Source organism: Channa argus, chromosome 14 (assembly GCF_033026475.1).
Source record: "Channa argus isolate prfri chromosome 14, Channa argus male v1.0, whole genome shotgun sequence".
NCBI classification, from domain to species: Eukaryota; Metazoa; Chordata; class Actinopteri; order Anabantiformes; family Channidae; genus Channa; species Channa argus.
In genome coordinates, this window is record NC_090210.1 from 2804996 (window position 1) to 2825847 (window position 20852).

The following is a 20852-nucleotide window of genomic DNA, read 5'->3' on the forward strand; positions in this document are numbered from 1 at the left end:
TATGATAGATTTATTAGTCATAAATCTATCTAGCAAACGATAAATTAATGACACAGTATATTTGCTGCTTGCTTTTTGACTTTGTCAATAACAATTATGGTTTGACTATTAAAAGTCTTACTTTATAGTTTATCTAAAGACTTGCAATAGATATAAAGATCAAATCTATTTTGCATGTCTCGCTATTTCAAAATACAAATTTTGGGCCGTTTGGTTTGCCGTAGTTATGCAGTGTGGTGGCTTATGGGTATTGTAGTAAATTGGCAAACACGTGGGTCGTTGCGCTTCCGTTCATGTGAGCTTCGGGAGAACATGGCGGGTCTGGAGTTGCTGTCTGACCAGGGATACCGTTTGGATGGGAGAAAACCCACCGAGCTGCGGAAAGTTCAGGCCCGTATGGGCGTGTTTGCTCAGGCCGACGGTTCCGCGTATTTAGAGCAGGGAAACACAAAAGCTCTCGCTGTGGTTTACGGTCCACATGAAGTAAGTATGAAAGCAGTGGAGGCTCAGCCTACAGCATTAACACAAGAGATTTAAACACAAGTTATACTTTTGTTTTGCAATATAACAGAAAAGCTGCCATCTGTGTTTCCATTTGACAGCAGGTTCCTTTGTTGTCATTGTTGGACAGTCCAGTTTATGTTTGACCATAACAAATTAATCACTATTAAACTGAAAGGGACCAAAACATTAGAACCAATTGAATTAAGGTGCTTTGAAATAATCATCTTTATGGCAGTTTCAACTTAACAGGGAAATTCTAACCTAAGTAGAATTTGTGGCAGAGCTGCTGCATTTGATTGCATTAGATTGTACATGTGTATTTACTTGTGTACGTTTTGTCTGTTTTTCATGTTTCCACACACAATTACATTATAGGCCAGACAGTCAACTTTGTTTGCGGAAAAACATTTTCTTATTCACCTTGCTGGTGATGCTCGTAAAGGTTGACAAAGAAGCAGGTTTCTGACTTTTGTGTAGATAAAATGTAATTGCCTGGCCAAAGCCTTCACCCCAAGACCTTTGGGATGAACTGGATGAACAAAGCCAGTTTTAATCTCCCAACATCAGTGCCAGACATCACTAATGTAGTGCTGTATCTACATACTCTACTATTGTAGAGTATGGGCCATTGTAGTCTAAAGATTTCAATAAATAAACTCAAAATGTTTTTTGAATCTTACTCAGTTGTTTTGGCCTTCACCTGTGTTCACCTGACACAGTTGCACACTTTTCTTTTTTGGGGGTTTCAATAGGAGAAAGTCCTTGTATCCAGGGTCTTAAATCAATATAAAATATTGTGTCCCAACAGTAGAAGCTGTTACAGCACTGTGTGAATGCCCATACATTACATATGTGATATATATAAATTATGTTCCAAAGATAATTTAGGTACAGCACATAAATAATAAAGGTCTAAAGAGATTTTTGTGTCTCACTGTTAGATGCGAGGTTCACGCAGTCGGACTCTTCACGATCGGGCAGTTATTAACTGCCAATACAGCATGGCCACATTTAGCACTGCAGAGAGGAAGAAGAGACCACATGGGGACCGAAAGTCCACTGAGATGAGCCTCCACCTGAAACAGACATTTGAAGCTGCTGTGATGACCCAACTCTATCCGCGCTCTCAGATAGACATCTATGTCAAGGCCAGTAATTAGACTGTTGAAACAGGGGGACGGATTTTATGTAGATCTTTTTACTTGTTCTGATTTTTTTCAGTGTGAATTGATTTATGAAAACTTTTCTTTCTAAACAGATACTGCAGTCAGACGGTGGGAACTATAGTGTCTGTGTCAATGCTGCCACTCTAGCTGTGATTGATGCTGGTATCCCTATGAGGGACTATGTGTGTGCCTGCACTGTTGGGTTTGTGGATGACACACCCCTTGCTGACCTTTGCTATGCAGAGGAAAGTGGAGGTGTGAGCTCTCTGGCTTTAGCACTGCTTCCCCGAGGTGGACAGATCGCTCTGCTGCAGATGGATGCCAGGTTACATCAGGATCACCTAGAGACTCTGATTGAATCTGCTATGACGGCCTGTAAAGGTGTGAGCAAGGTGCTAGATGAGGTGGTTCGGCAGCATCTCCAAGAAGTATCTGTCCTCACTGGGGAGTGATGCAGGAAGGAGGGAAGACATCTGGACTTTGGTTTGGGGAGCAGTCAGGAGTGTTTTTGGACTTTGGACAGGAATGATAGAGAATCTTATTTTTATTCATAGCATCACTGTGTACTTTTGTATGTGCAGTATGTGGATAAGCAAATAATAAATATAAACCCCGCATTCTTTCTTTGTTGTGTGTTTATTTTATTCAAGTAGCAAAGGCATAATCCTTATGTCCAAAAGGCTAAAATTGATCACTTATTGGCTGGTCCATTAGCTAATGTTTAAAGACACATAAATATGCTATTGCCTTTGTGGGCATCATTTGATGTTGGCATCAGATATGTATCCAACCTTAAACTTAAAAGTAACCTTAAAAGTACCAAAGCAACACCACAAGACTAGAACCTTAATGCTCATTAATTATTAATGGGCATTAATAATTAAAATGTTATCACCCAGCTGTTTAAAGTTGCTTTTAAACAGTTATGATAATGGTGATGGAGTTTGTCCACGACAAACCAAAAAAGAAAGCAGTTTCATATATTTAATTCATATACTGGTATTTTGTATTAGAGATTTTTCAGCAGTGTGGAAGTTGTTATTTTATCAATAACCTAACCGGAACTCAGTCCGTAGCATTAATGTTCCCTCAGCAACACGGAAGTAGAAAACATATAGCAGCGGCTGCTAGGAATCCCACCTCTGCAGGTGGATGCGAACAGCTGTACACTGGAAAAAGGTATGTCTCTTACATATTATGTGAACTTTTTATTAATGAACCACATAACTGGTAATCAGAGAGTCTTTACAGAGGAAAACTGTTTAAAATGATTGTACCATCTTCGCTAAGCGAGCCTGCTAGTCAGCACGCACGGTTAGCAGCAAGCTAACTGTCAATAGATGCTTTAACAATGGATTGTAGAAAAACGATTTCTCTCTTTGAATTGTATGAAAGCCATATAATTATATGTGTATGATGTTTAGACTGTCATGTATAGATATGATGATTTTAAATATTGCTGTTCCTTGTGTCAGACATGTTACTATATATTTTAGTAGTAACTAGACCCTTACAGTTACAGTATGAATGCTCTGTTCAGGGTCCAGTGTATCCAGGCCTCAGGACTGTGTCAAAACGCACAACAACATGGGACTACTGTCAGACCCCAACAGAAGACAGGCTTTGATCAGCCTGCTCACTCGCCTTAATGCACCAATCTGGTGAGTTTTTAATACTACTAACTAAGTATTGTAAAATGGACTAAGCTGACACAGGCCTCTTGACCCTATCAATTAGGTGACCTACAGATCAGAGCCCTTGTTTGATGTGAAAGTTATCAGTTTGGGTGTCCTGCTCCTTTATTGGAGTCCTGTGGGCCCACTGTGCCCAGGGACACATTGTCTTATAACCTGTCTGTGACTGAGCTCTCAATAGCAACACTGACTCATTTTACATGTTGCCATGCATTTTATTGCAAAACCCAATGTGCACCTGTCTCTATATGATTTTTGTCCTTTTTTTTTTTTTTTTTTTTTATCTCAGTGTGGTCTGCTACCTGGCAGGCATGGCCTGGTTCATGGGGTTAGCCTTTGAACCGTTCACTCTGCGGACCTACATGTCTGAGAATGCCATGGGTTCTACCATGGTGGAGGAGCGGTTTCCTGCAGGGGAGAGAGCACTGGCTACGGGCAGGGAGTTTGCAGCTCATAAGAAGAAAGTGGAGTAAGTAACCTGCAGCTTTAGTGAAAGTCTGGAGTGGAAATATTGTTACATACATTTGTGAGGGGAATTTGAGCAAAATGAGCTTCTTTCCGATTACAACAAATGACGAGTGGTTTCTCTGCAGTGGGATGCCCGTGGATTGGTTAGTGAAAACCATGCAGGCTCGAGGGCTCGAAGTATTTACTCAGAGCTTCTCTCGTACTCTGCCATTTCCTGATGAAAACAGGGAAAGATATGTGAGTTTGTGATGGAAGACAATTGTCTCGAGGCTATTTTTATATTATTTTACATTATGTGTATGCATATTCTGTCGCTTCTATTTAATTCCTGCTATTCTTTTTCCTATTAGTTAGTAAAAGGTACAAATGTATATGGGATTCTACGGGCCCCTAGAGCTCCGAGGACTGAAGCCCTGGTCCTGAGTGCTCCATGCAGCCCAGGCGATAACAACAACCAGGCTGTTGGATTGCTGCTTGGTTTGGCACAGTACTTCAGAAGTGAGCCCACAGTCCATTTGCCTTTCAGTATAATTTAGCAGCATTTGAATGACATTGTATTTGTGGATTCAATGCCTGCTACTTCTTCAACAGATCAGATTTACTGGGCCAAGGATATCATCTTCCTGGTCAATGAGCATGATCTGATTGGTATGCAGGCATGGCTGGAAGGCTACCACCACACTAATACTACAGGTGATCACCTGCTTACACCAATTTACAGGCTACTTCAAAAATATATGCGGAAGTGCTGATTAAATAACATTCAAGTGCTTTTTTTTAAAGAATTGATTTCTCATTCAAAACGCATACCAATTGTAATGGTTTGTTTAGGTATGGACTGGTCTCCACTGCAGGGCCGTGGTGGTTCAATCCAGGCAGCTCTATCCTTGGAGCTCAGCAGTGATGTCATCACCAGTTTGGACCTGGTGCTAGAAGGTCTCAATGGCCAGTTACCCAACCTGGATTTAGCCAACCTGTTCTATGCCTTCTGTCAGAAGATAGGAGTTCTTTGCACCATCCAGGGCAAGGTAAAGGCACATTTCTCTTCTCGTGAACCTGAGAGATACTTGAGGTTGTCCGGGGTAATTAGTGATCAGCTTTTCTGTTTCTCTAGCTGCAGAGGAATGACTGGGACACTGTATCAGGCTATAGTCATGCAGTCCAGACCATGATGCTGATGGTGATGAAGCAGGCCAGTGGGCGGCCTTGGGGAGACCATGGCCTGTTCCTACGCTATCACATTGAGGCTGCCACCATCAAGGGCATTAATAGCTTCCGCCAATACAAGACTGATGCTACCACCGTTGGCAGGTCCGAGTTCTTGCGTTTAAGTTTGTTTTAGATTTTACCTTGTCAAACTGTGGACTTACGACTGTTTTTGTCACAACAAATATACACTAGGCTTCTGGAAGGAATGTATCGTAAGCTGAATAACCTCCTGGAACGCTTGCACCAGTCCTACTTCTTCTATCTCATGCCGTCACTCTCTCACTTTGTCTCCATTGGTTACTACATGCCAGCCTTTGGCCTGCTTGCTGTCATCCTGCTGCTTCGTGTATCCTTTCACTGATATTCTAGGCTGTTGTTTATAAATAGTATAAATAATCTCATTGAGGATACTATTGATTTATAAATGATCAGATTTCCCTAACTATACTACAGGCCTTAGACCTGTGGGTTCAACTTGTGACTCCACCACCAAGATCAGAAGATGGAATTGCTGAAGTTGACCAGGTGAGACACACACATACTAACAATGAGGCAGAAACTGGAGACTGAAGTATTTACCTAGTTTGACTTGATGAGCCTTCACTTTAATAACATCTGCCTCCTCCCAGCAGTCCAGTCCCGGGGTGCTGTCTGTGCTGACTCCTCTGGTCATCAGTCATCTGACTGGAGTAGCTCTGTACATGCTGCCAGTCTGTTTTCAGGAGATGGCCGTTGAACACTTCCCAGTATCTGATACAGAGGCCGTGGTCCTGACGGCTATTGCTATTTACACGGCAGGTCTGGCTTTGCCTCATAACACACACAGGTAGGTACCAACAATACGTGTTCAGCACCTCTGATTTTCTGACAATGCTTAGAACATTATGTTCTTTTAAATATTCATTATACATAGAGAGGACAAGTCCTTTTTTTAAATATTTTTAGTTGTGACTTACCTGTTGTGATGATAGATGTCCATATTAAACAAAGACGTTCCTAAACATGAACTGATTGTGTGTAGATGAAATCAGTACAAAACAACATTTTGTTTCTCGGTCTGATCTATTGACTTCGTCTTAAGACTGTCCAGCAGCTGCTAAAGTCTTTTCTTGAAGATACAGTAAATAGCCCCGTTTGTTGTTAATTGCAGATTCCTGTCCGATGAGGGAACCGAGCAGGGCTGGAGAGTGCTGAAGCTGGTTGCAGTGCTGTACCTGGCTGTGCTGCTGGGCTGCACCGCCCTCATCAACTTTTCCCTGGGATTCATTTTGGCTCTCACACTGGTGCCTGTGGCCGCATTTGTCACACCGCACGTACCAAAGTAAGACACATACAGATGCTGTGTCAGTTTTTTGCTCTGTGCCATCACGTCAATTATTTGGACACTTATCGTACACTTAACTCTTGTTTTTCTCTCAGGGTTCCGTCTGCCTTCATCCTGGTCGTTCTCAGCCCTGCATGCACGCTCCTCTTTTCTGTCTTTTTCTTCCAAGAGCTGCAGGAAATGCCTGTCAGCCTCCAGGACGGTTGGTTGCTGTACTTGTCAGTCATCTCACAAGGAATACTGGACCACTCCCTGTATGGCTCTCTGGTTTACCCACTCATAGCCCTGCTGGTTTACCCATGCTGGTTGATTTTCTGGAACATACTTTTCTGGAAATAAACACCTTTCACACAGGATCACTTAACTTGCACTGGGAGAAAAACCCTTCATAGATGTTCTCCGGTTAGTCTTTACCAGAGAATGTGATGAATGAACAGGAATATTTTTAAGTTGACTTGAAAAAGAGTGCAGTGACTCCCTTTGTTTTCATGTTCTGTTGGTATTTCAACATATTATTTCAAGTATCACAAGTATTTCATTCTTAAAACCCTGGAGTGAAAAAAAAAACAGGTTTTCTTGTTAAACAGAGCAGAGAAGACTTTATTATACATCTCAGTTACTAATAATTAAGGTGAAGAGGAGCTGACTTTTACACAAATAACTGAAGGTCATGGCTGAGTTGCGATCTGTAATAATTTGGCTTACTGATGTCTGTATAAATGTCTTTAATGAGCTTTTTTTGTGGCACATATGTTAAATTATGGCTAGTTTTGTTTTTAACCTTTAAATCAGGCAGGATTATGTTGGTAAAAAGACAAAACGTCAACTTCTTGGGTGGGATGGAAATCAGTAAGCCACTTCATTGGTTGATAGTTGATAGACATACCTGTATGTGTTGAAAAAGCTATCACTACATCTGATATTTTTATACTTGTTTTGATAACCTTTTTATTTCATATTTATAAATGCCAAAATAAAAAAAAACTGGAAATGTTTGGTCTCGCTGTTTATTTAGTAGTTCAAAATCTTCTGACGGAAATCTAAAACAAGAATTACTACATTTAGTTTTATGCCTCCACAAACCGGTTAAGTTGTCCAAGAGGTTGTTTGCGACAGGTGTAATTCATTTCTCAAGGCATTGTTGTAAAATCACGTTCACGACAATGGGATGCATGATCAGTCAGCAAATATAATGCCTCAGTCCAAACCTGTCACCGTCGGATGCATAAAGGTTGTACTTAATCCTGATTATGTTAACCTCATTTGAGCTACAGTAACTGGGATAAACCAAAAGGGAGCAATGAACATATATGATTATAATCCGTAAATCCATTTGGTGGATAAAAACATTACACAAGAGGTAAAGTTACAATCACCAAAGTTGATTAAAGTCCTTCTCAGGGTGTTATGAATGTAAGAACTGAATGTCAGGGGAATGCGGTAATAATTCAGTCTGGACCAAGTCATGCTGACAAAACTAATAAAATTGAAAGTTACACTTTGTACTGAGAACCTGCGATAGAATGAAGAACAGATCTATAGACAAACAGGAGCTAGGTAGTTTATTTATTGATCTAATGCAAGTTTTTACATTATGTACTGAAAACAGATCAATCCATTGCCTTCCAGAAAATTGAGTAAAATTAGATTGAACTGCTAAAATATACAGTAGTTACTAAAGGCATATTGTTTAAAATAATACACAATGTTATAAAAATAAAAGCACTTGACAACCCTGTAAAAGTGACATTCCTTCTCTTCCAACATTTTTTCACCTTCCAATACAAATTTGGCACCAACAGATGACATTTAAATAGAACAAGGTGCTGCACAGAGCTTCACCTTTCTGCTCACTTCAGAGTTGGCAGAAACTGAAAGTACGAAATTCCCTAGTCAAGAGAACTTGTCACATCTCTCTCCCCTAAAATAAATATTAGGCCATCTGTTGTAAGCACCGCATACACACATCCCGTGAAATAAATAAGGAAGAGATCTGGCCAAATTAAGATGCATGTCATGGTCACGTCCATGTCAAAAGTTCAAAGCTGATGTTCTGTCTGCAGATCATCGTCTGAGACTCTGTCATGCTACAGCGCATTGAACGCTACGATCTTCAGCAGCCAGCTATCAAAGGACTATCAGTGCATTTGACAGTCTTTGTGTGAGTATTCTGTCAGCATGTAGGTGGCAGATTTACTATTTTGTGTGTTTGTGAGAGGGAGAGAGAGAGAGAGAGAGAGAGAGAATGAGAGAGGGAGTGAGAAATATCAACAAGACAGTGAGGACGGGCAGTCAGCTGCCGCCTAAAGCAGACTCTCCTCGGTCCTCTCTCCTTCCTTTCTCCTTTATGAGACATGAAAAAGGAGCAACTGTCACTGAGGGGTAATGTTAAAGGCTAAAGCAAAGGTAGTGCCTGTGGGATATTGCGAAATACCTGTTGGATGTGTGCGTCAGGTCGGGCTGTAGCACAGATTTCGCAGCCTGGACGTGACGGCTTGTTAATAAAAGTGCATGAGGGACAGGCCCACTCTGTCTGCTGAGTAGACAAAAGTTGATACAGATTTAGAAGAATCGTTTAGATTTCAGAGACATATACTAGAAAAACAGACACACACACTACAAAACCCTGGCATCTGTGAATTACCCTCTGGCCAGAAAAAAATATAAGATTCCCAAAGTACGATCTGGTGACATACCTGTGTTTTACTAACTTTGTTGGTGTGATCACTCAGCTGCAGATTATCAATGTCAAGGACATCTTTGAGGTCCCCTGGTCTATCACTTCCTCCAGCTGCGCTGCCTGAAATCGAATAAAATGACCCAAGTTTAAATGAAACTGCTTTCAGTCTCAGACTGCTTTTGTGTTTTTTACCAAGATAAAACAAGGACAACAAAAAGTCTAATAATGAAGAAAACCTCCAAACAACTTTTAGACCATGTCTAGAACAAAAATCAAATTACTCTCAAACCATGCACTGAAGTACAATTCTACAATAAAGTACTGGATTTAGTTCTTACACTGTAGCTATATACCTAAACCTAAATTAAGTCACCTAATTTAAAACCAAGTCAATCACTTTTTCTTTTTTTTTTTGCACAGTTGGGGAGGGGAATGGGCCACTGACCCTGTGGTCCTTGGACGATTGCCTTTACCAACTGAGCTACTGGGCCTCACTTCTTGCTTGTGTTTTTTTCCGTTTAAGTCATTGATAAGATTAGATTACTGTACAAGGAACTGTACTGTGTACTGTGCAAGGAACCTTGGAGTTATTTCTGATCAGGATTTGTCCTTTACCTCGCATATAAAACAAATCTCTAGAACAGCCTTCTTCCACCTACAGAACCTTGCCAAAATTAGGAGCATCCTGTCTCAAAGCGATGCTGAAAAACTAGTCCATGCATTTGTTACTTTTAGGTTGGAATACTGTAATTCCCTACTTTCAGGATGCCCCAGTAACTCCCTAAAGAGCCAGCAACTAATCCAAAATGCTGCAGCAAGAGTGCTGACTGGAACCAGCAGAGATCATATTTCACCTTCAATAGCTTCTCTCCATTGGCTTCCCATTAAATCTAGAATAGAATTTAAAACCCTGCTTACATATAAAGCTCTGAACATTCAGGCTCCATCATATATAGAAGACCTCATAGCACCATATCAACCCAGTAGACCACTTCGCTCTCAGAATGCAGGCCTACTTGTGGTTCCCAGAATTTCCAAAGGTAGAATGGGAGGCAGAGACTTTAGCTATCAAGCTCCTCTCCTGTGGAACCAGCTCCCAGTTCAGATTTGGGAAGCAGAGACCCTCTCTACTTTTAAGTTTAGGCTCAAAACCTTCCTCTATAACTATTGTTACTTATAGTTATGCTGCTATAGGCTTAGACTGCTGGGGGATCCCCCCCTCAATGCACTGAGCTCCTTTCCTTCTCCTGTCCCTCTCTCCTCTCACCACGTAATTGTCACCACTGTATGTCATTAACTCTGTGTGTTCTCTCCCGTAGTTGTCTTTGTCCTTCTCTGTCTCCCTCTCTCCGTCCCTTTCTGCAGGTGTTCCCGGCTTTGAAGCTGTGTGTCTTCCAGCGTGCAGCTACTGGTCCTACCAACCTGCCAGATGTTTTGTTGTTGGTTTTGTTGCTCTTTTCCTTTCTCTCTTCACTTTCCACTCACCCCAATCGGTCAAGGCAGATTCCTGCCCACCCTGAGCCTGGTTCTGCTGGAGGTTTCTTCTGTTAAAGGGAGTTTCTCCTATCCACTGTTGCCTATGGCTTGCTCCAGGGGAAATTGTTGGGTTCTCTCTATACATCTTTATAGTCTTGACTTTATTCTGTAAAGTGTCTTGAGATGACTTTGTTATGAATTGGCTCTATATAAATAAAGTTGAATTGAATTGAATTAGATTAGATTAAACATTACAGCCTTAAAACTTCATAGCTGCTTCATCATGGTTTTGTTGCCTTTTCTGGGAAATTACAAATAAAAAGGCCTCAGTTCTTCACTACTAAGCCAGTATGAATGTAAAAACACTCAAATGCCCTTAAAACTCCAAGGCAACACAACAACCTCATATCTACAGTTTTAAATCCAATATCCTGGAGACAAAAGATCATGAAACATATCACTGTTTCAAATTTTCTTGTGAAAATTGTAAGACAAAGCGGACATTTGGAGAACTCACCCTGGTTGTTGTGGGTTAGTCTTGAAGGCAAGGTGCTGTAACCCCTCCAGTCTTGGGAGGTGGGTCCATTCCCTGGGGGGAGAGGTGGGGCGAGGAGGGCGCTCTCCAGGTCCTGCTGGAATAGCTGGCGTGTTATGCGGGCCTGCCGGGCCGAGATTAGGTAGAGGTACGCTGTGTCGCCATCTTTCTGCACACCATAGGAGGCTAATGACCTCGGCTCAGTGCACAAACACTGACCAATCACCCAGCGCTGCACTCGAGGATGGAAACCGTACTCAAGAAACACCTAAGGAAGAGCAGTGGCTGATGTCAGTAGAGCTGTAGAAGATATTATTTGACATTTTTATTACTCGATAATTGATGGTTTTCCAACCTGTTGCTTAAGGGCAGCCACAGTCATGTAGGAGAACACTTTCACTGTGACACAACAGGATGACGACACATCCTCCACCACCACAGTTAAACTGCAAAACACATAATACCATAAGTGACAAACACAACATACAAGAATTATTAATCATAGTGACGCCACCACGAGGGGGCACATGCCAGTGTCTTCTTGTGCCAGTCCCAAGTCTGGACAAATGCAGAGGATTATGTAAGGAAGGGCATCTGAAAATGCCAAATTAAACATGCGAATCTGACATCATACCAGATCGATTACAGAAGGAAGGTCTGTTTGTAAGCAGAGAGAGAAAACGAAAGCCCAGAGAGTAGGACTGACAGTAGGGACTCTGAATGTTGGGACTATGACAGGGAAGGATAGAGAGTTTATTGACATGATGCAGAGAAGGAAGGTGGATATACTGTGTTTCCAGGAGACCAGGTGGAAAGCTAGCACGGCTAGAAGTAAGGTTCAAGTTGTTCTACCATGGGTCAGATAGGAAGAGAAATGGAGTAGGAGTTATCCTGAAAGAGGAGTTGGTGAGGAATGTTCTAGAGGTGAAAAGAGTATCAGACAGGTTGATGAGTCTGAAGCTGGAAGTTGAAGGGGTGATGTTCAATGCTGTTGGTGGTTATGCTCCACAGGTAGGATGTGAGTTAGAAGAGAAGGAGAAATTCTGGAGTGAGTTAGATGAAGTGATGCAGAGCATCTCCAGAGGTGAGAGAGTGGTGATTGGTGCAGATTTCAATGGACATGTAGGTGAAGGGAACACAGGTGATGAGAATGTGATGGGCAGACTTGGTCTTCAGGACAGGAACACAGAAGGACAGATGGTGGTAGACTTTGCAAAGAGGATGGAAATGTAGTGAACATAGGGTAACATAAGAGCGGAGGTAGAAGCACTCAGGTGGACGACATCTTGTGTTGATGTTGTAATCTGAAAGAGATCAGTGACTGTAAAGTATTGGTAGGGGAGAGTGTAGCCAGACAACACAGGATGGTGGTGTGTAAAATGATTCTGGTGGTGAGGAAGAAGAAGAGGACAAACGCAGAGCAGAAGACGAAGTGGTGGAAGATGAAAAAGGAAGAATGTTGTGTAGTTTTCAGGAAGGAGCTGAGACAGACTCTAAGTGGCCAGGAAGTGCTTCCAGATGACTGTACCACTACAGCTAATGCGATCAAGGAGACAGGTAGGAGGGTACTCGGTGTGTCATCGGGAAAGAGGAAAGTGGACAAGGAGTAGACAGGCGTACAGGGAGATACAGCGTAAGGTGAAGGTAGAGGTGGCAAAGGCCAAACAAAGAGCATATGAGGACTTGTATGTTAGGTTGGACAGTAAGGAGGAAGAGATGGATTTGTACAGGTTGGACAGGCAGAGAGATGGGAAGGATGTGCAGCAGGTTAGTGTGATTAAAGGATGGAAATGTATTGACAGGTGCCAGGAGTGTGATGGGAATATGGAGGGAGAAGAATTGATGAATGAGGAAAATGAAGGAGAACAAAGAGTAGAAGAGGTGACTGGTGTGGAGCAGGAAGTAGCAAAGTAAGAGGAGTAAAGTAAGTAAAGTAAGTGAGGAGGACGTCGAAGAGGATGAAGAATGGAAAGGCAGTTGGTCCTGATGACATACCTTGGGAGGTATGGAAGTGAGAGCGGGGTGAGAGGTTGCTGAGGACTGGAGGAGAAGTGTACTGATGCCTATTTTTAAGAACAGGGGAGATGTGCAGAGCTGTGGCAACTACAGAGGAATAAAGCTGATGAGCCAAACAATGAAGTTGTGAGAAAGAGTAGTGGAAGCTCGGCTAAGGGCAGAGGTGAACATTTGTGAGCAGCAAGATGGTTTGTGAGCAAGTGTCAGGTGTGTTGTGTGATAAAAGAGTATCAGCGAGAATGAAAGGAAAGGTGTTCAAGACGGTGGTGAGACCAGAGATGTTGTTCGTCTTAGAGACAGTGGCACTGAAGAAAAGACAGGAGGCAGAGCTGGAGGTAGCAGAGCTTAAGATGTTGAGGTTCTCTTTGGGAGTGACGAGGATGGACAGGATCAGGAATGAGGACATCAGAGGGACAGCTTGTGTTAGATGTGTTGGAGATAAAGTCAGAGAGGCCAGATTGAGGCGGTTTGGACATGTTCAGAGGAGAAACTGTGAATATATCGGTAGAAGGATGCTGAGGTTGGAGCTGCCAGGCAGGAGGTCTAGAGGAAAACCAAAGAGGAGATTTATGGATGAAGTGAGGGAGGACATGAAGTTAGTTGGTGTGAGAGAAGAGGATGCAGAGGACAGCGTTAGATGGAGGCACATGATTCGTTGTGGTGACCCCTGAAAGGAAAAGAAAAAGAAGAAGTGACCTTGACTAAATCCCAAACCCCACACTTCTCACCTTATCTCTCCATCTGCGTAGTTTTTTTCTGACGGTCGGATCGTCAGTTCTGCTTTTTGCCGAGCCAGAGCAGATGCGTGTTGTGAAGCAGATTGAGTGTCCCCTGCTTCAATCGCACTGGCAAGCTCCAAGCATAGCTCCTCTAAAAACAAGAGTCATGAATCAAGGGCGACATTTGAAAGAGTTTTCTGGATACTGAAAAAAGAAAAAAACAATTGACGAGCAGCAGAATTGCCCACCTGTGAGCGGCAGCGAAGCTGAACTCCAATGCTCAAGGGCTGCTGCTGTGTGGTTCGTTCTGCCATCTGAGTCACATGTGCTAATATTTGCAACTGTCAGAGGGAAACAAAAGTGCATAAAACATGAGGCTGGCAACATGCAAATATATCCAGTCATATCAGTATTTATTCTGGCCGCACTTGACAACCCTAATAAAGGCCTTTACGTATGAGTAACACATGTTAATTCCAGTTGTATTCAGGCCAGACAAAAGCCAGCCATTTTCTTTGGTACATTTACTTTGTTTACTCCATTTATATTTTCTTACTGCTCCTATTCTTCTGACTGTTCCTCAACTTGATCTAAGAAGACTTTACAACATCCATGTGGCATATTTACTACTGCTTTTGCCTGCACAGCCTTCATCTGCCCCACGCACAGAAGTGCATGTACTTTGAAAACTGAAACGGTGTTTCAAAGCTGTGTAACGGGCTCGAAAGAATAGCACAATGTAAAATGCCCTTTATTTTGTCTGACAACAGCGTTTTATTCTTCAAACATTATCATTTGATAGAAAGTTCATTCGGGTGAACAATATACAATTTGTTGGCTTTTATAAGTTTGTCTTTTTTTCTCTCAGGGTAACAAGATACAGTAAATGATTAGAAACCATGTTTTCAAAAAAGCTTGGGCCAATGTGTAAAATGTATATAAGAGTGCAATAATTTGCACATCATTTCAAAACACATTTCTGATTGTGATTGGCAATTTATCACATGTTGAAACTGAGACATTTGCTTGTTATTGACTCATTTTGAACATGTTTTCGATCTATACTTGATATAGGATTTCATCCATTCAACAATTCTTGACATCCTTTGTCCTATTTTACAGTAGACATTTCCTAAGACTCCCTGTACATTTACTGATATTAAGTTCCAGAGATGATTAAACCTCAAAAGTGTTTAACATTATTCTTAAGTTGCTTAACTATTTACTTAGTTTTCACAGAGGGATTAATCACATCCTTCTTCTCAGTCTCAACTTCTCTGGGATGCTCTTTGTATATTTAATCATGATACTGACTTATTGCCAATTATCCTCATTAGTTGTGATATTGTTCTATGTTTTCTATCTGAAAGTATGCCGAATTGGTTAGGCACCAAAATACTACGGAAGACAGAAGTCATAATAATAATAATAATAATAATAATAATAATAATAATAATAATAATAATAATAATAATAATAATAAGGACATAATTAATGTAGCTGAAAAATATTTTAAAACAACATTGTTAGTGTCAACATTTTTTTCTTTTTACAATCAAAAAAAAATTTCAAATTATTTGCAAATCATGAGTAATAAAAAACAGTTCTTAACTACATATTTATTAACTACATTTTCCAGTTTATTGATTTAGAATGTGGTGTAATTTTCTCCTGAATGGGGAAAAACTGTGGGTTACAAAGAAAGCAGATTAGAAATAGGAGCATTGGGTTGGGATGCAGATGGCCGCGGGTTCAAATCCCACCCACCAGGTGTGGCCCTGCCTAGACACCAAGGGCGACCTTGGTCCTGGTCCTGAGCCTGGATAAAATAGGAGGGTTGCCACAGGAAGAGCATGGGACGTAAAACCCCATGCCAAATCAATGTTCCACTGTGGCGACCCCTAGGGGGACAAGCTAAAAGCCGTTGACTGATAGCTGATTAGAAATTTAACCTACCTCTATGGGCCTCTCTTAGGGATGACATCACCACGGTGGCCCACTCTTCGGCTTCACGGTCACAGCGGAAGTTGAAGCGGATGCAGTCATGTGGTGGAGCAGCAAGACGCATCTCATGGCAGCGAGGGGACTTGACCTCATACTGCACCAGGCGCAGATCAAACTCTGCAATGAACTGAATGGAAAAAAAAAAAAAAAACAACCACCAACTTTCAATAGGTGCATTATTCATATTGTAGGAAACCATAATGTAGTGCATGTCACTGATTCCAAAAGTATTTCATTTACTACAAAGATCTTCAGATTTGAAAGGCTGGAAACAGCGAATGTTTCTGTTTCAGCCATTTCTGCTTTGAAAAATGAGAAACTACTATCAGGAACTATTGATGGATCACCAAAATTGTGAGGCTCACTAGTTTAGCACTAGTTTTGGTTTGGAAAGATGCAAAAATAACATTGGTGTCCTCATTTTGACAGACAGACTGAGCAGCACTGAGGTTTAAGCACATGATCTGTCCTTGTACATTGACTGGGGTAATAAAGGGAATCAACTGAGCACTGAAAGCCTGTTATAGATAGAGAAAAGCAGCAAGGAGGGATCTGCCTCCAGCCAGATGGTGTGTGTATCTTTATATACGCTGATATCACTGTGCATCAAAAGTCTGTCAGCTCCAACATACAAGCTGGAAAAAGCTGGGATCAAAGTAAAACCATGCAAATCGAGAAGCATCTCCATCGTCAGCGGGGGGAATCTGTGACTCGAGATAAAAAGCTGAATCTCTGCCTGTCCAATTTTAGGAAGCAGGCACATAGACAAGTTGATGAACAGAGAATAGAACTGAGAGTTGAGTTAAGATATTGTGAGAAAAGCAAGTCAAGTCCACGTTAGGGCCACTTTAACCCTGATAATCCATGTGTGTCTACAGTTGGGACCAACGTAATACTGAACATGTACTTACTAAAATATGTCACTCTGTGTCTGAGCAGAGTAGAAGGAAAACACAATGCTCAAGTTACTTTTTACATTTTTGATTTAATATGAAAAATCTCAAATGCAGAAGTAATATCCGTATATTGGGCAAGTTCAAACAAAAAAGAATTTAAAGCACATTCGACAATAAAGTATACATTTGTTCTCTGAAGACAAGCACAATCTGCACTTATAGTATTGTTCAAAATAATAGCAGTACAATGTGACTAACCAGAATAATCCAGGTTTTTAGTTTGTTTTTTTATTGGTACGTCGCAAACAAGTTACCAGTAGGTGCAGTAGATTCTCAGAAAACAAACAAGACCCAGCATTCATGATATTCATGCTCGTAAGCCTGTGCAATTAGGCAATTAGTTGAAAGGGGTGTGTTAAGAAAAATAGCAGTGTGGCATTCAGTCACTGAGTTCATCGATTTTTGTGAAAAAACAGGTGTGAATCAGGTGGCCCCCTATTTAAGGATGAAGCCAGCACCTGAGGAAGCACCTGGGTCGTTCAAGACATTGTTGAGAAGAACAGTGTACTTTGATTAAAAAGTTGATTGGAGAGGGGAAAAACCTATAAAGAGGTGCAAAAAAATTCTAGGCTGTTGAGCTAAAACGATCTCCAGTGCCTTAAAATGGAGAGCAAAACCAGAGAGACGTGGAAGAAAACAGAAGACAACCATCAAAATGGATGGAAGAATAACAAGAATGGAAAAGGCTCAGCCAATGATCAGCTCCAGGATGATCAAAGACAGTCTGGAGTTACCTGTAAGTACTGTGACAGTTAGAAGACGTCTGTGTGAAGCTAATCTATTTTCAAGAATCCCCCACAAGGTCCCTCTGTTAAAAAAAGGCCATGTGCAGAAGAGGTTACAATCTGCCAAAGAACACATCAACTGGCCTAAAGAGAAGTGGAGGACATGTTGTGGACTGATGGGAGTAAAATTGTTCTTCTTGGGTCGAAGGGCCACAGACAGTTTGTGAGACGACCCCCAAACTCTAAATTCAAGCCACAGTACACAGTGAACCACGGTGGTGGAAGCATCATGATATGGGCACGTTTCTCCTACTATGGTGTTGGGCCTATTTATCACATACCAGGGATCATGGATCAGTTTGCAAAGAGGTCATGTTGCCTTATGCTGAAGTGGACATGGCCTTGAAACTGTTGTTTCAACAAGACAATGACCCCAAACACACTAGTAAACAAGCAAAGTCTTGGTTCCAAACCAACAAAATCCTTGGAACTTAATCCAATCGAGAACTTGTGGGGTGATATCAAAAATGCTTTTTCTGAAGCAAAACCAAGAAATGTAAATGAATTGTGGAAGGTTTTTAAAGAATCATGGAGTGGAATAACAGCTGAGAGGTGCCACAAGTTGGTTGACTCCATGCCACACAGATGTGAAGCAGTTTTAAAAAACTGTGGTCATACAACTAAATATTAGTTTAGTGATTCACAGGATGCTAAATCCTAGAAACAAAAACGTTTGTACAAAATAGTTTGTACAGTCGACGGCAGACACTGCTATGTTTTTGAACACACCCCTTTCAACTAATTGCCCAATTGCAGCCTTACGAGCGTGAATATCATGAATGCTGGGTCTTGTTTTCTGAGAATCTACTGCACCTACTGGTAACTTGTTTGCCACGTAGCAATAAAAAAGAAAACTAAAAACCTGGATTATTCTGGTTCGTCTCATTGTACTGCTATTATTTTGAACAATACTTTATATAGCACTTTTCTACCTACTGGCACTCAAAGCGCTTTACACTGCTTCTCATTCACCCATTCACACTCACAGTCAGAAACTGATGGGGGAGCTGCTTTGCAGCTGGCCAACACTCACATGGAGCAACTAAGTTGGGGTTCAGTGTCTTTCTCAAGGACACTTTGACATGTGAACCAAATCGAAGGACAAATTAAGAAAGCAAATCTGATGTATACTGACAGTAGCAAAGAGAAAGAGCTGAACTGGATCATCCACAGTATCAGAGGCCAGTTAAGGATCACACATAATTTGTAATACTTCGAAATGATTTTGTCATCCTACAGCATTTCCAAAAAAAATTATTTCTCAGCCAAAACCACATTAATCTCAGTTCTGTCAATTTACCAATAAAGTCAGTTAAGAAGAAAAAGAAAAGTCAGACAACCCAGGTTTCTCTTTTATATGATTGTACATTTTAAATATATCAAGTTTGGAGCTATTGTATGGACATGGCTAATGTCTACATAAAAACACATTTGTAAATTGTGCCAGATATAGGTTTTAAAGATCACCGCAATACACCATTAAGTAAAGAATGATAATTTTGACTATTAAATGATTGGGCTTCATTTCAGGTAACAGGTTGATAGCTCTGAAAGACTATAATGATGTTTATACACCACAAAACATTCTGCCAGATCAATAAGAAACCAAGAGGAAACTAATCACATGTGGAGACAGACAATACTAGATCAGTGTTTTTCCAATTAATTTATATGTTCTTGATTATTACCTTTTGCTTCTGGTGTGCAGAAACACAATCAATAAATGGACAGGAAATAACAAAGAAGTGGCCAAAGGGGTGAAAACATGAAAAAAGGAAGGACCCTCAGCCTGCCGTAAAACAGGAAGCTGCAGCCACGTGATGTCTAGGCCAATGACACACCCTAAAATAATAACTATGTTGTTAAGCACACAAACCTTGCTGGTCAAAGTCTTTTCCTAATCAATCTGGCCAGGTGACAGGGTCAAAGAAGTCAACCTTTTTCTCTGTCTATGATTTGAACAGCTGCTTTTGATACTTCCTGTTGAGCTTGCAACTGCCCTATCTTGATATTATAATCACCATGTTTTGTCTACAGTGTGTTCACTCACCACATGTGTCACAGAGCAGCGGTGCTAGTCTAAGTGCAGGTTTTCTGGTTTCATTGCCTCCTAATTAACCAAATAAGTAAGAAACGTGATGAATGTCATGCTACATATGACAAAAGTTGATGACAACAGAGAGAAAATTCCTGTGTGTCACGACATTAGGGAGCAGGTGTCTCTGCAGCAGTTTACCACCAATGAAGTTTCCCCCCTCATGCTGTCATCATTCTAATTAAACAGAATATGTAGTGGTTATGGTCAGGCTAAAAATGAAAGGGAAACAAAAGGCTGTCACGTTACAGCCGTGTCAACTTATGAACAGCTATGTTGGTATTTGAAAAGAATGTAGTCTGAAGGCTGTTGTTTTTAACAGTATCGGGACCGACCTACATGTAATGTCGCGAATAAAAACACCACAAAGGCAGCACGTTTCGCACACTTTTGAGCTTTTTGATGTTGTTGTAGCCACCTGAACGATATAAATATGCACTTAAAGAGATCAGGTGTGATTTTTATCACGGAGAATGGATATGTTGGAGCAGCACATCTCTGGCCGAGTGCTCTGTAAAATGGCGTGTACAGGCCCATACTGGTATAAAACATGTTTGAGTAAAGTGGTTCATCACAAACATGTCTAAGTGGGTAACGACATCACTTGTTAAAGACACTCAGGTAGATGTGTGAACTCTCACCACACTGCGGTTTCCGCTCGTATCTCTCAGCGCCAGTCGGAACTCTCCGGCCCGGCTCGGGTCCATGCTGAGCTGTAGGCGCAGAGCCTCGCTGCCTGCTCCGGGGAGGCACAGGGGCCGGATCCCGGAATGACACACTGAAACGCGGACTGACATTAAAACAGTACTGCAGCAAGCCGTTGGAGCAGGCCCGCCACACGCAGCCTGTTGGGACGAGGCAGTGGCCGGGGCTGGAGGAGCCCAGCCGCCCGAGCTGAGAGCCATGTCGCGCACACCAGAGGCGCAATGAGGGTGGCTGTAGAACCGCGGCAGGTGTTACTGCTGCCCGCTGCTTCTGTGCGGTTTAAACGGTCCGCCGGGGACTGATTAGGATGCGTCTCTCGACGGGAAGGATACGGGTTTCGACTCGCAACGCAAATTCTTCCATATCTACCAAGCCCGTTCACACACGGAACGAAAGAAAAACAAAACAGGAAGTAGAGCAGTACGTCTATTATTTATCTCCGTAGAGAAACGTGTATCTTATACTTTTTTCCCATTGATATACAGTATACAGACTATACAGGTGCTGGTCATATAA

General features: G+C 41.6%; 3 protein-coding genes across 5 annotated transcripts; 2 read left to right on the top strand and 1 right to left on the bottom strand.

Moving 5' to 3' along the window:
* The first annotated feature begins 273 nt into the window (after positions 1–273).
* exosc4 (exosome component 4) lies at positions 274–2287 on the top strand. Its single transcript, XM_067475552.1, has 3 exons — positions 274–483; positions 1446–1652; positions 1763–2287. The coding sequence occupies exons 1-3, from the start codon at positions 313–315 to the stop codon at positions 2120–2122; spliced, it is 738 nt and encodes a 245-aa protein (XP_067331653.1). The 5' UTR covers positions 274–312; the 3' UTR covers positions 2123–2287.
* Positions 2288–2729: 442 nt separating this feature from the next.
* gpaa1 (glycosylphosphatidylinositol anchor attachment 1) lies at positions 2730–7360 on the top strand. Of its 2 annotated transcripts, none has more exons than XM_067474112.1 (13): positions 2730–2849; positions 3211–3331; positions 3654–3833; positions 3958–4069; positions 4183–4330; positions 4424–4525; positions 4664–4860; positions 4947–5143; positions 5234–5387; positions 5495–5566; positions 5671–5867; positions 6192–6362; positions 6461–7360. In XM_067474112.1, the coding sequence occupies exons 2-13, from the start codon at positions 3258–3260 to the stop codon at positions 6702–6704; spliced, it is 1848 nt and encodes a 615-aa protein (XP_067330213.1). In that variant the 5' UTR covers positions 2730–2849; positions 3211–3257; the 3' UTR covers positions 6705–7360. The 2 variants fall into 2 exon arrangements, with proteins under 2 accessions (XP_067330213.1, XP_067330214.1); XM_067474113.1 differs by having other exon boundaries at positions 5674–5867.
* A 556-nt stretch (positions 7361–7916) lies between these two features.
* On the bottom strand, positions 7917–20767 carry sharpin (SHANK-associated RH domain interacting protein). Of its 2 annotated transcripts, none has more exons than XM_067474116.1 (9): positions 20273–20767; positions 15748–15922; positions 14040–14132; positions 13801–13942; positions 11412–11502; positions 11039–11324; positions 9062–9165; positions 8800–8898; positions 7917–8708 (listed from the first exon to the last, which is right to left on the bottom strand). In XM_067474116.1, exons 1-9 carry the CDS (start codon positions 20534–20536, stop codon positions 8658–8660), a joined length of 1305 nt encoding a protein of 434 aa, XP_067330217.1. In that variant the 5' UTR covers positions 20537–20767; the 3' UTR covers positions 7917–8657. The 2 variants fall into 2 exon arrangements, with proteins under 2 accessions (XP_067330217.1, XP_067330216.1); XM_067474115.1 differs by having other exon boundaries at positions 8800–8901; positions 20273–20766.
* Positions 20768–20852: the final 85 nt, after the last annotated feature.